A 19,535-nucleotide genomic window follows, 5' to 3' on the forward strand; every position below is an offset into this window, starting at 1 on the left:
TTCAGGATAGAACAACACTGAACTCAAAAACTTCTGAATGGAACTTGATGAAATTTTATGAGTATATAAATAAATTCTTAGAAAATGAGGCTCGATGCTGAATGCATCAAGTCTCATTTCCACTTTAAGTTAGTTTCAAATTGCTTTCTACTCAAAGTTTTTTTTTTTTTTTTGGCAGTGGGAATGTGGCCTTGGCAGAGGCATGCTCTGAGTGACTAATTATTGGTTGAATTAATAGGACTTTAAAAGGAATAGTTTGCACCATGTGTCATGCTTAGTTCTCACATTACAGGGTAACGTACGAGGTATGTCACACGTCATGGAATCAAAAGAACATCAACATTGTTTGACCTTTACTTTGGAGACCAAACATTTAACACTGTGAAAACTATTCCATTTATTAATCAGATTAGCTCAACCAATAATTTGTCTCACTTTTTAACCATAATTTGATAAACTGTAACTTTTGACCCTTGTACAAACTGAAATTGACCTTAGTCACCATTTATGGTGTTTTTTTTAACCCCATAACTCCACAGAATTCAGTCACAGATAGCCCATATTATACCTTTTTGGAATCTTTATGATCAGACAAATAATGTGGTGTAGTTTTCAATATGATTGGAGCATTATTAATTTTGGCCTCTGTGTAATTCTTCATTGATCCCTACCTAGCTGCCTATTGAAAATTCAAGCAGCTAGTCTGTCTTTTCTAAAGAGTAATGTCTAAGGAATATTTGTGCTGAATTTGGTGCTTGCATAATCATTTGAAAGATTGTTTTAGTTATCTGCTGCACTAATTGTACAAATTCAAATAACACTCCTGCTTGCAAAAGCAAATTAATTAGGCAAAACAATATTTTCCTATTGCCTGGATGTCGCTTAATATGCTATCATTTAATAAATTAAAATCAACTACAGATGTGCAATCTCATGCCAATAAAAATGTTTTCCATGACCAGTCAATTCAACGTCAAAATGCTACATTGCAATATCAACATTTTCATATACTCATTTTAGACTAAGTCAGCTAAAGGGCCTTTCACATCGAATGCATCAGTCTATCATTTTGACCCTTTTGCTTGCATCCAACACACGGAGGGGCGGAAATTTCTATGTCGCTATCTGGCTTTTCGAGGGCCCGGTGAACAACCCGGGCAATCACCATCATGGATTCCCGACAGGAAAAAGCGAAACAATCGGTCTGCCAGTCCTAACCACATTAAGAGAAAAAGCAGAAGAATGAGTGACAGACATCAAGCTGGGAGAAGCTTTTTATCAGCGACTGTCCAGAATGAGGCTGGGCCGAGCTGAAGGGGCCGATCAGCTGAAGCGGCCAGTATTCAGGCCAGAGACCCGGTCAGAGATACAGCAGCCAGTGTGATGAGCAGACACACTCAATCCCAAAATTTTTACTTTTGCACATATACAACACCCAGTTTGAGCAATGGAGCTTATGCAAATTTGTCTGAGGTAAGAATAATCTAAATATAAAATGTGACCTACTGCACCACTGAAGATTTATTGGCTAATGTTAGCTTAGCCTTCAGCTGCACAATCAATCAGTCGAGCTGAGTGAATGTTTTATATTTGTAAATTGTTCAATCTATTTTCATTTTTACCTAATAAGCTACACAGTTTTTTAAAATGATACTGCTGTGACTACAACTACAACTTTAAGCATCTTAGCTTTTTACTTAAATTTTTTTTAAGCTGTTTTGTATTTATATTTAAATATTTCTTCACTTGTCCCACATCATTTGCTGTGCAGAGAACCTTGTAAATACAGATGCTCTTCAAAAACCTCCAATGGTGGAGGTCAACAACAAAACCTGAAGTCCAGAAGGAAGAAAAGAACATCTCTGCTCTTCAAAATGTGAGGAAAGTGTCTCCAAAAAGTCCACCAAGAGGTTGAAGCTGCAGAGGAGACCTTCATCTGGTTAAATGTCTTGACAGTCCAGCTCACCTGTCATCTCTGAAAACCAACACCTGCTGCTACACTTCTAAATAAAACAAAGGCTCTTTAAAGAACAACTTTTTTTATTTGAAAAAGCTGTTTCATTTTTTATTTCAATATGAATGAATGAATCATTAAATATGTCCATGAAGTCAAAAATCAGTAAATAAGACACTTGCACAGGTACAAGAAGCCCCATCCCTATTTTTCACAATTTCAAAGCATTCACAATGACTAGAACAGTCAAATTCATATTCTACTAATTACTCTATCCTGGTTACAACATTAGAAGTAAATGCTCAATGTTAAATGCTGAAATGACTAAATAAAAATGTTATCACGAGGTTTATGTCACATTTAGAAATCCAAATTAACAAACACATTGTAGTCATTGTTGCATCATCTCCTGCTGTGTTTATAATAAATATTTGTATTTATTTACTGTCTTCTTTGCAGCCGATCTGCTCTGTGTCAGCCTGATCCCGTCAGATCTCAGAAGCTAAGCAGTGCGGTGTCTGGTTTGTACTTGGATGAGAGACCTCTTTGGAACACCAACAGCTGTGCATGTTTCTCCAGGTTACACTGGAGATACATCAGGAAGGGTATTCGGCGTAAAACCTGTGCCAAATTCCAATGCGGATCTGGCTGTATCCGCTGTGGCGACCCCGAACAAAACGGGAGCAGCTGAATGGACAACAACAACATTCATTCAACAACATTCTTTCCTGACTGAAATGCAAATATGAATAAATAAATCTACCAGACTTAAAATGTACACATTACTTTTCATGCTATTTTATTTGTCTGAAAATAAATGTTCAAGGTTCATTATATTAATCAAGAAATCATCTCATCTGAAACAACAACAAGTAAGTTATAGTTTTAATTTACAGATTAACAAAGATTTCTAAAGAATCTTTTTTATGTACTTACACGTCTTCTAAGGTAAGATTTCACTTAAAAATGTACAGTAATCAGAACAAACATTTGTATGGATTTTTTCAGAAAAATGCTGTGTATAAATTAGCAGTTCTAATGTTCCTCTGACACTCATTTCTGCACTCTGTCGTCTTCCGTGTTTTGGCCTGATGCCTCGTTTTTATTAGACATGCAAAGCTATATCACAGCGCATAGCAGTGAAAGTTGGATTGGGTTGAACTTTGACCACGGCAGCCTAAAGACAAGCGGCAATGCGCTCTCCCGGCAAAGCGTTGTGCTAACTCGTTTTTGAAGTGTCAAAAACGTGATGCTTCTCATTGAAAATAATGGGTTTTAGAGCGATGCGCAATGCATTTAATGCCCTGAATGCATTTGGTATGAAATGTATACTCAAGTATACTCAACTGGTATACTTGAAGATGTTAATGACAACAAATAATGAGGACGAAGGCACACAGAGTTCATGGTTATGTAATAAATTTGGTCACTACATAACTGAATTATTCAATCACTTAATTTATCATATTAAATTCTTTAAAGTAGACCTGCATTGAAATAAATGTGGTCAGATTTCAGAAAGAAATAGCTGATATGTATTTATAAGACCCTTGTGAATGCAGTAAAGTAAATCTGTAAGCCCAAATTTGTAATTCAGCGGAGAAATCGTCGTTTAAAAATGACAAATTTGCAGCTAAAATTTAGCCCTCCGTGAAAACAGTTTGTACAGCCGTATCAATTCCATGACGTCAGGGACAAGACGACGCGCTCCCGCCTTCAGTCCAATCCCGCATTGAAATTGATTTTATCTGTTAGTAATGTTACTTATACACGTCCTGGTTTCAGCATCCAAAAGTAAGCTGCAATGAATGTGAGATACAGATCTGTGTGCTCAGATCAGCAACGACATCGACAGCGGGCGCCGTTCTTCCTCTCCTGCTCTCTGCCTCCGCTGCGCTTATTAAGTCTGCGGGCTCGTTAACGAGCTCGTTAACCACCGACGCCACTCACACCGCCCGTGTCTGCTTTGCAGCCAGTGTTGTGCCAGATTCAGTGCACAACACCGGCATCACCTCTCTGTCTACTGAATGGAGCTGCAGCACACTTGGCACAAGTCCTGAGATTACGCTCGCTGTTTTAATGCGAAGCGGCCGGTACACCAGTTGCTGCAAGGACAGACTTCTTGCAGCAAAATCCACAGCACCGCACGTCTCGGCAATCGGAGCCCCAGAGCTCCATATATTTTTAATGACTGGGATTCTTTGCGGGTCTCGCCTCCATATCCCGCGATAGTACCGGAGGCGAAAGACAGTAGATTTTCACTGCGACACCACTCAATCAAACGGGCGTATGAAAAAGTCCCCCAAAATAATTTTCAAGCACAAATAAAAGAAATGTGTACTCAAACGTGCCGCAAGACAATATGAAGTTTTAAAAAAAGTAGATCCTTCCGTATAAGACAAGAAAAAGGTGCAGATGCAAACAGACGTAAATCCACAAATTACAACTGGCGCAATGCATGCTGGGAGAGGGTCTTCTCCGTGACGTCTCGGCAGTGTCCATGATGAGAGGGACAATTTGCGGAGGGCTAAATGTTAGCTGTAAATTTGTCATTTTCAAATGAAGATTTCTCTGTTGAATGACAGATCTGGGCTTGCAGATTTACTTTACTACATTCAGAAGGATCTCATGTGTAAATGTAAGTCATTTTTTGTTCAAAAAATCTGACTGCATTTTTTTCAATGCAGGTCTCCTTTAATTATTAAGAAAGCATTTCAAAAACATGAATAGAGTGTTAATATACAATGTGTGTAGTTAAAATGGTCTGTTATATTTGGTCTGAGTTCAAAGTTTGTTCATAGAACACAAACAAAGTTAGGTACGAACATTTTGATGAATTCCAGATTTGTGCATCAAACGTGCCTACACACAGTTTAAGCACAGATTTGTGCTTATGCAATGTTTGTAAACAAGGCCCAGCGTGAGTGATGCTCCTCAACAGGATCAAATAACCCTCCATTTAACAAAAAGTCCTTCCACCCGGAAAACAGAACTATCAACTATAACTGGAGACCATACCTGAATGGCAGGCATGCACTACAAAAGTATGTGAGGAGACGTCAAATTTTGTCCGGTTTAATGTAATCTCTGTAAATTCAGCTAGCCAATGTTTAATTTAATTTTAACATCGTAACAAAATATTAACTTGCTTCACTGGCTTAAAAATGTTAATTATGACCCACTGATGGGTAAACCAAATGAGCATATGAGCTCCATGTTGTCCATTTATTTGCTATATTGGAACATGTCAGCGTACATTATAGAAAAAACAAAACACGGAACATACTTTATTTCTTTTTCCATAAACGTAGCGATTTGGAATGAATCTCAATCTTGTTTTTACTCAATATAAAATTCTATTAAAAAGTCCCAAACTGAGTTTAACTCACCAAAGCTGCGTCCTGGTTGGTGATGTCATTACTGATGTCAGATGGAGAGCTGAGTGAACTGAGGTAGCTCCGTCTCTTCAGACTGTCTCTGCGGTACAGAGCTTCACAGACAGATGTATGACTATGATCACTGAAACTCAGTACGAGTAATAAAATGAAGGTCCTTCATCATGCAAAGATATTTGTGTACACTGTGCTCTGACCAGCAACACAGAAGTTCTCTTTTCCTGAATATCAGTACTAGTTTGTTTTCTGGAAATATTCTGTCTTACCTGTGCTGGCACTGAAATATGATGAATCGCCATCGTCACAGGAGACAGAGTGCCCGATGTCGACTGATGGGTCCCACTCGAGCCCCAGGTGGTCATGGGTAGGAGAGGCTCGGGAAGGAGGAGGAGGAGACAGGTGAATGGGTGAGGCTTTGTCTAAAAGGCCAGTTAACACAGGGTAAGATGATTGGCTAAAATCTGCAAGAAAGCAAAACTGTTCCGATGATTACTAAAACTGAATTAAATCATGCTTTACTGATCTGTGAACTATTCAAATTCATATATTTAATATGGGAGTTACTTTGGGGATGGAGTGGAGTTGCAGCACACTTCAGCTGTGGAGTTGCAGCACGGTTTTGCTGCGATTTCTCAAGCACCCAGTCATCATCCAACAGAGACTCTGAAGGACAACCAGAGTCTGGAGCTTCAGACAGAATCCAGTCATCCTCAAACACCTGAAGGAAGAAAGAAGGAAGACAGGACCACAACATGGTGAAATAATTCTTGTAATCGCAGACTAATTCTTGTTATGTGAATGACAGTATCAGTGACTTCATGTCAACCTCATAGTCAGTACTGACTTGGTCGCACATCCGGGAACCAGTGGTGGGCACAGCTAACCAAAACGTATTTTCGGTATCTGGTAATCATCTAACTGGAAAGTTAGCTTTTTTAGCGCTAAACCGATAAATTATCTAAAAACGTATAGGAAGCTACAGATAACTGATAACTTTCAATTCTGCCTCAAACGCTCTCAGTGACTAAGAAGCCGATTTTGAGTTTAAACACAACCAATGGTGATCACAAACCCAAACAGTCAATGAGCTAGCGCTTATGTCTTTGTGTGCTCTGCCCCTTGAGGTAGGAAAGCGTCATTTACCCTGACAGGACACAGTGATCCAGCAATGAGGCAGAAGTCTTGAAATGGAAAGCAGGTTTGAATTATGGTTTTGCTTTATAAATAAAATTATTCTGAATAGAATAACTACATTAATGTAAACTCTTAAAATGTACAAAATAATATATAACACATATCTGTTAATTTTAAAATAGTGCACTAATTCTGAAGATTTGAACATTAACACACAAATGCCCAGACGGGTAAACTAAGCCTCGCTCATACTGATTGGTTGATTCATTCATTCTATGTAAAAACCAACAGAAGTGAATCAATGTAACGTCTTTGTGTTTACAAATAAATGTGCTTTTGTAAAATATGTAATTTTTTTCAATGTATATATAAAAAAAAAATTTCAAGATCCTGCTAGACAGCGCCTAAGCGCACGTGTCATGACATCACAACTCTATCCGGTTAAGCTTGGTTCACATGGCAAGATAATTAGTCCGATATCGGACTCGAGCTTCTCCTTCCGACAATCATGATGACACTAAAGATAATCGTATCAGATATTCCCGCCACGTGTGGTGTGTTCAGAGCACTCTGATCTGCTCTGAAGGATGTCAGGAGCGCTCTGATCACATTTCGGGGATATTCAACATGTTGGATTTTTTTGTCCCAATATCGCAGCGTGTGTTGTGTCCTCCAACCACAAATGAGTACACAGCCTGCTGAATGTGACGTGCAGCCAATCAGAAAGCAAGGTGACGGACACACTGAGCGGAAAATAAAATCAAAGCAGCTGTTCTGACTTGCCAGAAGTCCGGTGGTTGCGCTGTCTCCACTCCTTAAAAGAACGCCGTTTTTTTTCTTTTTGTATCTTTTTTCCCCCCTCTGTTTTTAGTCCACAAACTATCTCCGTTTGTTTACTCTGAAGTCACGTTTAATCTCGAGAGATTTTGCGAGATTTCCTGTCTGACCTGGAAATGTTCGTGTGTGAATCTGTTTGTGTGTGGTGGTGTTGTCCTTACTGTGTGGCTGAACACCACACACTGTACGACCAAACCTGTTAGAGCTATGATTTTTTTATCTCCACGTGTGTGGTCTCTCAGGTTTTGGAAACCTACAGATAATTTTAAAACCCTGCCATGTGAACCAGACTTTAGGAAGACATGGTTTCTTTCAATAACAAGAAGTGTCAAAAAACTTTCTCGTGTGTGGTTGCTGGAGCTGTGTGGCGATAGGAATTGCCTTTTGAATGCTTGAATAACAATGTCAGTCGCACAAAGAAATCAAATAATAGCGAAAACATGTTCGGTGCGGTGTCATAACGCATCAATCAGTCGCTCTGTGAGGCGTCATAACATCTGATTAGTTAGCGGCTCAGTGTGGCGTTATAACAGATCAATCAGTCACTTTATGAGGCGTCATAACATCAAGCCTGGTTCACATGGCAAGATAATTAAGCCGATATTGGACCCGATTTTCCCCTTCCAACAATCTTAAGGATGCTCCGACAATCGTGATGACGCTAAATATAATCTTATCAGATATTCCTGCCGTGTGTGGTGTGTTAAGGAGGACGTGAGGAGCTAAATGTGACACGCAGCCAATCAGAAAGCGAGGTGTCTGACATGGGAATGTTCGTGTGTGAAATCTGTTCGTGTGTGTTGTTTTTACCTTGTGGCCGACACCACACACTCTACAACTCAACCTGTCAGATCTATGATTTTTTTTTTTTTATCTCCATGTGTGCGGTCTCAGGTTTTGAAAATCTACAGATAATTTTAAAATCCTGCGGTCGACAACACTGTGATATAACCGGTCGCCAGTAGATGGCAGTGTTCTATGCATTTTGACGCCGGTTATATCACACGGCCTGAATCACAATTTAATAGACTTTTTGGCTTTTGGAGGAAGCAACCTGGGCTTCTTCTGGCATTTTTACATAAAACAAACAATAACAACGTCTATGAACCCAGAGAATATATTCACTATCATTTTGCTCTAAAATTCTGGAAAAAGTGGTGTCACGGCAGCTCGTAGACCGTCTTACTGAGAATAATCTCTTTGAGCTACTGCAGTCTGCTTTTAGAAAATATCATTCCACAGAGACGGCTCTCACTAAAGTGGTGACTGATCTTCTGCTTACAATGGATTCGGACACCACTACGGTTCTGTTGCTGTTAGATCTCAGTGCTGCATTTGATACAGTGGATCATCATATTCTACTTGATAGGCTGGAAAATCATTTTGGGATTAGTGACATGAAATTTGGGGTTCCACAGGGGTCTGTCTTAGGCCCCCTGCTTTTCTCCGTTTATATAGCACCCCTTGGGCACATATTGCAGTGATTTTTTTTGCGATTACCTTTCACTGCTATGCAGATGATACTCAGTTATACATGCCGATAAATGCTGGTAATCTCGTTCACTTAAAATCCTTAGAAGATTGCCTTGCAGCAGTGAGAAGTTGGATGTCTAGAAACTTCCTACTTTTAAACTCTGATAAGACTGAAATGATGGGTCTTCGTCCAGTGAGACAGCGGCATCAATTTGACCAGTTAACACTCAGCCTAGGCTCGTGTGTCATACATCACACTGACAAAGTGAGGAACCTTGGGGTAATTTTTGATCCTTCATTGTCCTTTGGCCTCCACATTAGAAATATTACTAGGACTGCTTTCTTCCACCTGCGCAATATAGCGAAGATTCGTCCCATCCTGTCTATGGCTGATGCTGAGACCCTGATCCATGTGTTCATATCTTCTAGATTGGACTACTGCAATGTTCTATTTTCTGGTTGACTGCAGTCTAGCATTGGGGCTCTCCAATTGGTTCATAATGCTGCAGGCAGTCTTTTGACACGAAGCAGAAAGTTCAACCACATTACACCCATTTTGGCGTCTCTTCACTGGCTTCCTGTCCCAGTGAGATCAGATTTTAAGGTTCTGCTACTAACCTATAAATTATTCATGGACTAGCACCTCCCTACCTCCCTACCTACCTGAACTAATTAAACCTTACGTACCGGCCCGGGCTTTATGTTCTCAGGGTGCAGGACTACTTTGTGTCCCTAAGGTGAATAAGAAGTCTGCGGGTCACAGAGCTTTCTCTTATCATGCCCCTGTTCTGTAGAATGATCTCCCTGCGTGAATAAACAGTCAGATTCTGTGAAGATTTTCAAGTCCAGACTTAAGACGCACTTATTTTCCCTTTCATATGGCTAGCATACTGGTACAGTTTTGTTTTATGCTTTTTACTCTTAATTCATGTTATTAGTAATTGGAGCGGGCCGCAGCCTCAACTTTACCTAAATTCTGGGTCTTTTAGTGAAGCTTAGGGCTAGCAGCCGGTATTTCTTCTGTTTTTCTTGTTGATTAATGCTGGCAAATTATACAGTATTTTTTGTCTTTCTGATGTCTGATTCTGTTTTTTCTCTGTTTAAGGTGCAGCTCCATCCAGAGATAGGAGTTGTATTTGTGTTGACGACCCTCCTGTCCTGTGCACCAACAGCAATTCTTGTATATTTGTCCGTGAATTGTTCTGTGAATTGTTTCTGTAATTTATGTTTGTAGCATGGCCCAAGCAGAGGGTCACCCCTTTGAGTCTGGTCTGCTTGAGGTTTCTTCCTCAGAGGGAGTTTTTCCTTACCACTGTTGCTCTGGGGGTTGGTAAGGTTAGACCTTACCTGTGTGAAGCGCCTTGAGGCAACTCTGTTGTGATTTGGCGCTATATAAAGGAAAATAAATTGAAATTGAAATTCACAAGAGTTTTAGGCAAAATATACAAAGAGTTTAATGCTGTTGTCCATGTGGAGCCTGATCAGCGCATCTCAAATGCATTTCTCCTGCCGTGAACTTTTACCCAGAATGCACTGTACACACACCATGTCCACACTAAAACCTTTAAAATTAGTTCAATACTTTAAAACTAAAACATATATCTGATATTTTCACTTTATAAAACTTCAGACGTGGCGTTAATGTAAATAACTTGTCTGAAATTAGTTTGGTTAAAATTATAACCACAAGCTAAAACTGTATGCCTCTGGATGACTTAGGTGATATCGCCAGCATATCACTATGGGGTCAAAACAAATTAGTTTTTTTTTTCTTTTCTATGACCAGTTCTCCTTTGCCTGCAGAGGATAGAGTGGTTTATTCTAGAACTAGCTCCTCTCTGTTTGTAGAGGATAGAACTGTGCATCTACTACAAAAAGCGACATCTGCAGAAAAGTTAGAAGACTAAACATTATCGGACCAAACCTTATCGGAAAATAATTGGTCCGATGATGGTTTTCAAAGTTATTTGAAAAGCTAATCCGATAACGAAAACATTATCTTTGATAATTAGCGGATTAGCGGAACTGTGCCCACCACTGCTGGGAACTCTGCCTGTGAGGCCTTCACAACGTACTTAGCTATGGCGGCTGGTGTGTAAACAATCCATAGCAGACAATATAAGTTCATGCGAGTTTTTTTCATTTTCACTGCTGCTTTCTTTTTTTTAATGCCTCAGCAATGCGAGGCAGTGGGTTACACCAAGAGGATTTTGTGTCACATCGATCATGCATTACTTTGGTGGAAATAATCAGCAGCTGGCCCCCTTTGTGGCGTGACCAGCGACTATTGTTCTTGTGCTGTTGGATCTCAGTGCTGCATTTGATACCATGGATCATCATGTTCTACTTGATAGGCTGGACAATCATTTTGGGATTACTGGGAGTGCTCTTGCATGGTTGACGTCATACCTGTCCAGTCATTCTCACTGTGTTTTGTACAGTAACACCACCTCTGGCCTTAGTAACATGAAATTTGGGGTTCCACAGGAGTCCGTATTAGGCCCCCTGCTGTTCTCCCTTCATATAACACCCGTATGGGCACATACTGCGGTGTTGCAGGATTACTTTTCATTGCTATGCTGATGATACCCAGTTGTACATGCCAATAACTGCCCATAATCTCATTCACATAAAATCCTTAGAAGATTGCCTTGCATCAGTGAGAAGTTGGATGTCTAGAAACTTCCTACTTTTAAACTCTGATAAGACTGAAATGATGGTTCTTGGTCCAGTGAGACATTGGCATCAATGTCTCACCAGTTAATGCTTAGCCTACACTTGTGTGTCATACATCACACTGACAAAGTGAGGAACCTTGGGGTAATTTTTGATCCTACATTGTCCTTTGACCTCCACATTACAAATATTATGAGGACTGCTTTCTTCCACCTGCGAAATATAGCAAAGATTCATCCCATCCTGTCTATGGCTGATGCTGAGACCCTGAACCATGCGTTTACTCTTCTAGATTGGACTATTGCAATGTTCTATTTTCTGGTTGATGATAGTCCAGTACTGGGGTCTCCAAGAAGCAGAAAGGTCGACCACATTATACTGATTTTGGCATCTCCTCATGGCTTCCTGTCTCTGAGTTCAGACTGTAAGGTTCTGCTACTAACCTATAAAATTATTCACAGAGCAGCAACTCCCTACATAGCTGACCTAATTAAACCCCATGTACCGGCCCGGGCTGTGCGTTCTCAGGGCGCAGGACTACATTGTGTCCCTTCAGTGAATAAAAACTCTGCAGGCCACAGAGCCTTCTCTTATCATACTCCAGTTTTGTGGAATGAACTCCCCGCGGAGATAAAACAGTCAGATTCCGTAGAGACATTCAAGTCCAGAGTTGAGACGCATCTATCCGCCTTGTCATATGGCTAGCATACTGGCATAGTATGGAACTATGCTTCCTATCCTTTTAACATGTTATTAGCAACAGAACAGGTCTCGGCCTCACTTCATATAAATTCTGGGTCTGTGTGAAGCTCAGGGCTAGCTGCCCATGATCACCTTGGTATTCTCTCAGCTTCCCTGTCGATTTACTGCTGGTGAACTCATACCTTAGGTGCAGTTATTTCTGTCTGACTGATTCTACTCTTTTTCTCTTGAGGTTTAAAGCCTGTCACTCTTTCCCATAACTTCATGCTGTGGCTGATCAACTTTATGCCTCTTGTTGCTGCAACTCTGCACATCACCCTTGTTCTTAAAATTAGCAACCAACACACTCCTCTAACTTTGCAAGATTTTATTAAACAATTGCTTAGAAACTCCACTGCCATCTCTCAAACATGTCCATGCCTCCATTGGAATGTCATCTGGAACAACTGCCTTTCCACTCTTCATCCTCTGTCTTCACTGCATTCTTACTAATCATTTGCACTTCCTGTTTTACTCACTCCACATCATCCAGCCTTCTCCCCTACTTTTCTTCATTCATCATCTCAAAATTTTCTCGCCAATTTCATGACATGCTCTCTTAGCATTCTTTATGACCTTATCCTGCTGTACATCTTTTCCAGCTCTGTCCCTTTTCAGGCTAGTCATTACAAGTTATTTTCTCCTTTCTTAGTGTTTAAAGCCATGTACTGTACATATGCCTTTTCCTTAGCTACTTCCCTTTTCACCTTATGACACATCTCTTTGTACTCCTGTCTACTTTTTAAATCTCTGACCAGCCTACTTCTTTTTCAACAGCCACTTTCTCCATGTACTTTTCTGAGCGTCTTTGTTCCACCACCAAGTCTCCTGGTCTTCCTTTCACTGTCGAGATGTCACACCCTGCACCTTCCTAGCAGCCTCCGCTTCATATCTGCAGTACTTTTACAGTGTCCAAAATTGCTGCACCTCCATCCAGTGTCTGCCTCAGCTTCTTCTTTCTTCTTTGCCTCTTGGCTGTTGCCATTAGGGGTTGCCACAGCAGATCAATCGTTTCCATCCAAGGGCGTAGGTTTGGTCTCAGCTTTGGTAGGGACAATACCACCCCCCTGCCCACCACCACCACCACCCCCTAACCCACTCATACCATTAGATGCACAAGTACAGCATAATACATAACATATGATGACATAATGCTGAATAATTTAACACTTTATTTACATTATTAAGTGTGTAGGCAGACAAAGAAATAGCTTAAATAACAAACCCAAAATCACAAATCTATTCTATAGGCCTACACCTGAGAGAACAAGACAACAAAAAAAATACTTGTGGAGCTAACAAAAAAAAAAAGTTTTTGCAACCAAGATGTATAATCTATTCTCTTCATCAATAATGCAGTTGTAGGTATCTGGCAACCTAATTTGCCAACAAAAAAAGGGCTTTACAATGATATATATGGTGTATTACGGTAAACGTAAGCCTGTGATGTCATAACGCAGAGGAAAAACACGGAGGTTTCACACTAGTGCGCCGCTGATTCTCATTACCGTAAGTTCTCATGTAAGCCCTCACGCTGAAAAATTTCAACACTGACAGCAAGCCAAGAACCCGTGGTTTCCAACAGTATGCTATATGTTGCATATATTACGGTAAAGTGCGTTCGGTGACTTTTGAAACGAGGGAAAAGTATGAAAAAGAGCGCAAAAGTGACAGAAAAGTACAGAGACAGACAGCAAACATAAATGTAGTAATTTTTGAGGAAAAGGCAGGGTGTTAGTGTCATTTGTGAAGGTGTGTGTGCATGTTTGTGTGAGTGTGCAGTTTATTTTAAGTGTGGCGCACAGCATTGTTCGCAAGCCCCCGCCCTTCTTGTTTTTCTGCACCGGAGCAGTGTTGCCAGATATGAAATATGAAACTATCATACCAAAACCTCAAAATTATCGTATTTTGGGAGAAATTATCGTACACAAACAAAACGCATACAACGTAGCTATTTTAGCGTTTTTTTTTTTAATTTACAAAGAATTGTATGTCACATTTTTAAACAGTAATTATAGTAATGGGGAAACTATGGCACAACAAGAACGCAAATGCACAAGTAAATGCACTACCAGACTAGAAAGATTTTTTTTTTTCTGTGAAGGGACACAAACGTGTTAATTACCAGACTAGAAAGAGTCGAATTCAACCTCGAGGTCGCTGTCGTCATCTGATGCCATGGCCACTTGTGCAGATTTTGTTGAACACAGAAAAAAATGTTGACACCTCCATAAGGAACTTTAACTTTTTTTTTATTCTTCTTGTATATCTCTTTGCTCTTGTGTTTTGTTCGTTTGTTATTGCATTTGTTGAAATAAAGTTTCAAAAAAAAAAAGATGTTGGTTGGGGAATCTTCCTGTCATGGCAGAGATTGGATGGGAACTCATTACTTTGTATGGAGAGGGGGCGGGCTTTCAAATGACTGTCCCGGTCGCCCAAAGCCAGCATTTGATGCCGCCTGAGTGCAACACCTGCAAAATGATTCTTGGGTGTCAGAGAGAGATGCGTGTTTGGGCAACCAACTGAAATTATCGTACATATTGGATTTTTTTCCCATTATAGATCGTACGTCGTACAGATGGCAAAACTATCGTACAAATACGATAATTATTGTACATCTGGCAACACTGCACCGGAGCCACCCATCCTCTGCGCTCTGGGACCTCCCACTTTACAAATTAAGCACTGCCTGCCACGAGATGCGCTTTGTTTACGTCCATGTGAGAAGAACGTGAGCTAATGAAATTGCAACATGGGTAACCCTGTCACTCTGGCACGTCGAAAACACAAAACGTGACGACTAAAATTATAGTATCGAGTTCGCAAAAAAATAGTGAATGATTTTGTTATATAAAAAAAATTCTAAATATTGGTAGGGACTATTTTGCCATCCCAAAATATTGGTTGTGACTTGTCCCTATGGTCCATATGCAAACCTACGCCCCTGTTTCCATCTCACCCTGTCCTCTGTATCTTCCTCTGTCACACCAACCACCTGCATGTCCTCTCTCAGCACATCCATGAACCTCCTCTTTGGCCTTCCTCTTCTCCTCCTGCCTGGTGGCTCCATCCTCGGCATCCTTCACCCTATATACCCTGGGTCCCTCCTCTGCACATGTCCAAATCATCTCAATCTCACCTCTCTGACTTTGTCTCCAAACCGTCCCACCTGAGCTGTCCCTCAACATCTTCAGCTCTGCCACCTCCAGCTCTCCCTCCTGTCTTTTTGTTATTGCCACCGTCACTAAACCGTACAACATAGCTGGTCCTACTTTGAACAGTTGACCCCAAATATTTAAACTCATCTACTTTCACCACTTCTACTCCTTGTAACTTCACTATTCCACTGGGCTCCCTCCCATTCACACACACATGTACTCGGTTTTGCTTCTACTGACTTTCATTCCCCTTCTCTCCAAAGCATATCTCCACTTCTCCAGACTAGACTCAACTTGCTCTCTACTCTCACTACAGATCACAATGTCATCTTCAAACATCATAGTCCATGAGGACTCCTGTCTGATCTTATCCATCAACCTGTCCAACACAACTGCAAACAAGAAAGGACTCAGAGCTGATCCTTGGTGTAATCCCACCTCCACCTTGAATGAGTCTGTCATTCCGACTGCGCATCTCACCGCTGTCACACTATTCTTGTACATGTCCTGCACTACCCTAACATACTTCTCTGCCACTCCAGACTTCCTCATTTAATACCACAACTCTTCTCTTGGCACCCTATCATAAGCTTTTTCTAAGTTCACAAACACACAATGTAACTCTTTCTGTCTTTCTCTGTACTTCTCCAACAGTATTCTCAGAGCAAACATTGCATCTGTAGTGCTCTTTCTCGGCATGAAACCATATTGCTGCTCACAGATCTTCACCTGTTTTTTAAGCCTAGCTTCTACTACTCTTTCCCATAACTTCATGCTGTGGCTGATCTCTGTAGTTACTGCAGCTCTGCACATCACCCTTGTTCTTGAAAATAGGAACCAGCACACTTCATCTCCACTCCTGAGGCATCCTCTCACTTTTCAAGATTTTATTAAACAATCTGGTTAGAAACTCTACTGCCATCTCTCCTAGACATTTCCATGCCTCCACTGGAATGTCATCTGGACCAACTGCCTTTCCACTCTTCACCTCTTCATAGCAGCCATCACTTCTACCTTGCTAATCTCTTGTACTTCCTGATTTATTCTCACCACATCATCCAGCCTTTTCTCTCGCTCATTTTCTTTATTCATCAGCTCTTCAAAATATTCCCTCCACCTTCTCAGCACACACTCCTCACTTGTCAGCACATTACCATGTGCATCTTTTACCACCCTAACCTGCTGCACATCCTTTCCAGCTCTGTCCCTTTGTCTGGCCAATCGGTACAAGTCCTTTTCTCCTTCCTTACTATTCAACTTCTTGTACAGCTCGCAATATGCCTTTTCCTTTGCTTTTGCCACTTCTCTTTTCACCTTACGCCGCATCTCCTTGTACTCCTGTCTATTTTCTTCATCTCTCCAACTATCCCAAAACTTTTTTGCCAACCTCTTTCTCCTTATGCTTTCCTGGACCTCTTCATTCCACCACCAAGTATCCTTGTCTTCCTTCCACTGTCCAGATGTCATACCCAGTACTGTCCTAGCTGTCTCCCTCACCACATCTGCAGTACTTTTCCAGTTGTCCAAAATTGCTTCCCCTCCAACCAGTGCTTCTCTCACCTGCTCGCTAAATTTCACACAACAGTCTTCCTCCTTAAGCTTCCACCATCTGATCCTTTGTTGAGCTCTCACTTTCTTCTTCTTCTTTACCTCTAAAGTCATCCTACAAACAACCATCCTATGCTGTCTAGTGACACTCTCTCCTGCCACCACCTTACAGTCTCTGATTTCTTTTAGCTTGCATCTCCTATAAAGAATGTAGTCCACCTGTGTGCACCTTCCTCCACTCTTATATGTTACCCTGTGCTCCTCCCTTTTCTTAAAGTAGGTATTCACCACAGCCATTTCCATCCTTTTTGCAAAATCAACTACCATCTGTCCTTCTCCATTCCTATCCTTGATACCATATCTACCCATTACTTCCTCATCACCTCTGTTCCCTTCACCAACATGCCCATTGAAGTCCGCTCCTATCACCACTTTTTCATGCTTGGGCACACTCTCCACCACCTCATCTAACACACTCCAGAAATCTTCTTTCTCCTTCATCTCACAACCTACCTGTGGGGCATATGCACTGATGATATTCATCATCACCCCTTCAATTTCCAACTTCACACTCATCACCCTGTCAGACACTCACTTAACATCCAACACACTTTTAACATACTCTTCCTTTAAAATGACCCAACACCATTTCTCTTCCTGTCCTCACCATGGTACAACAACTTGTACCCACCGCCGATGCTCCTGCTCTTACTTCCCTTCCACTTGGTCTCTTGCACACACAATATGTCTACCTTTCTCCTCTCCATCATATCGGCCAGCTCTCTCCCTTTACCAGTCATACTACCAACATTCAAAGTCCCCACTCTCATTTCCACCCTTCTAGTTTTCTTCTTCTCCCGCTGTTTTTGGCAACATTTTCCTCCTCTTATTCGTTGTCTTCGACCAGCAGTAGCCCAATTTCCACCAGCACCCTGTTGGGCAACAGCACCGGTGGCGGACGTTGTTAACTTGGGCCGCGACTGATCCGGTATGGGAATTCGATTCTTATTCTGCATAGTTGGGTTGGCTTGTTTTACGCCGGATGCCCTTCCTGACGCAACCCTCCTCATTTATCCGAGCTTGGGACCTCAGAATGTACTGGCTGCACACCCCATGTGGCTGAGTTCAGTGTCTGCCTCAGCTCCTCCGTGAATTTCACGCAACAGTCTTTCTCCTTCAGTTTTTCACCATCTGATCCTTTGTTGAGTTTTAACTCTCCTCTTCTACTTTACCTCTAAAGTCATCCTACAAACCACCATCCAATGCTCCCCTGCCGCCACCTTACAGTCTTCAGTTTATTTTAGGTCTGTGTCTGGACACATCCTCCTCTTCTTATGCACAGAGATCTGCATAGTTATTGTGGCTTATTTTTTTGTCAGAAGCCGTTCCTGACACAACACTAATCATTTACCCGGGCTTAGGACCAGCCCTGCAGTACTGGCTGTATGCCTGAGATTTTTAATTATGATGAATGCCCTACCTCCTACTACTCTTCTCACTTATCCAGGCTTGGAACCAGCACTCACAATGCACTGTCTGCACAAGTTGTTGTATGAAAATGTGCATTACACAAATAATGAATGCATCCAAGTTCAATGGTACAAATATTTCACAAGGTGAAATATGGTACGTTCCATCTTTCACCTCATGAAATATTTGTTCCATTGAAAGAATGAAAAAAAACATTCATTATTTGTTGTATATAATCACAAAAATAGATCCTTGTCATATGACATTTTATTAATTTATAAACAACAGAAAAGGGACTTACGGTACATTTAGGTGTTCGTCATTGGTGCTTTGATGTCAACAGTTAAAAACAAACTTTAAATAGGAGTCCAAAATTGTTCTCAGTCAGCTGTCAATGTAGTCTGTGATGCCATACACTGTCTTCGTGTACAGACTGCTTGCTGTCTGCTTTCCTCACTCCAGTGAAAACTCGTGTCCGAAATTCATCCCAACTTTTTCCACTTCATCCACTTAATCCCAGTGGTGGGCACAGATAACCAAAAAATTAACTTCGATAACAGATAATCAGATAAGTGACAAGTTATCTTTGATAAAGATAAAATGATAAACCCCCCAAAAATGTATCGGAAGTTACAGATAACCGATAACCGATAAATTTCAGTATTGTCTCCGGTACACTTGCAACTACTAACAAGCTGATTTTGAGTTTTAATACCACAATTGCTTCAGGAAGAATCAAGGGCGAAGACTGACCCAAACAATGAGTCAGCACTTCAGTCTTTGAGCGTCATGCCCCCTCCTGGAAGCTCCTTTTGACTACAAGGCTTCCAGCACAGAAACAAGCCGAGAGGAGCCACAAAGCTCTACTCTCTACTCAATCACAATGCTGCCATCAGGCGGAGGTCTTGGAAAATAAAGCAATGCTGAGTTATGGTTTGGTGTATAAATAAAATGAATACTGACAGAATAACTCCATTAATGTCAATTCTGTCATTTGTGCAAAGTTAAGATATAACATATATCTTTTAATGTTGAATAATGCACTAATTCTTAAGTTTTGTCACAAACACAGACAGATGGCATTCTGGGTAAAATGTGCCTTCAGTAACACTGATTGGTTGACTCATTCATTCTATGTAAACCAACACA

At 40.9% G+C, this 19,535-nt stretch overlaps 1 protein-coding gene across 1 annotated transcript in view; it reads right to left on the bottom strand.

The window, feature by feature from the left end:
- si:ch211-137a8.2 (uncharacterized protein LOC777613 homolog) overlaps nucleotides 1-19,535 on the bottom strand; it is a 207,136-nt gene that overhangs the window by 54,706 nt on the left and 132,895 nt on the right. The window contains exons 7-9 of the mRNA XM_034168786.1: nucleotides 5,914-6,067; nucleotides 5,616-5,768; nucleotides 5,344-5,444 (exon numbers count right to left, since the gene is read on the bottom strand). Coding sequence (XP_034024677.1) covers nucleotides 5,344-5,444; nucleotides 5,616-5,768; nucleotides 5,914-6,067 — 408 coding nt within the window. The remainder of the gene's footprint in view (nucleotides 1-5,343; nucleotides 5,445-5,615; nucleotides 5,769-5,913; nucleotides 6,068-19,535) is intronic.

Source organism: Thalassophryne amazonica, chromosome 4 (assembly GCF_902500255.1).
Source record: "Thalassophryne amazonica chromosome 4, fThaAma1.1, whole genome shotgun sequence".
Classification (NCBI taxonomy): Eukaryota; Metazoa; Chordata; class Actinopteri; order Batrachoidiformes; family Batrachoididae; genus Thalassophryne; species Thalassophryne amazonica.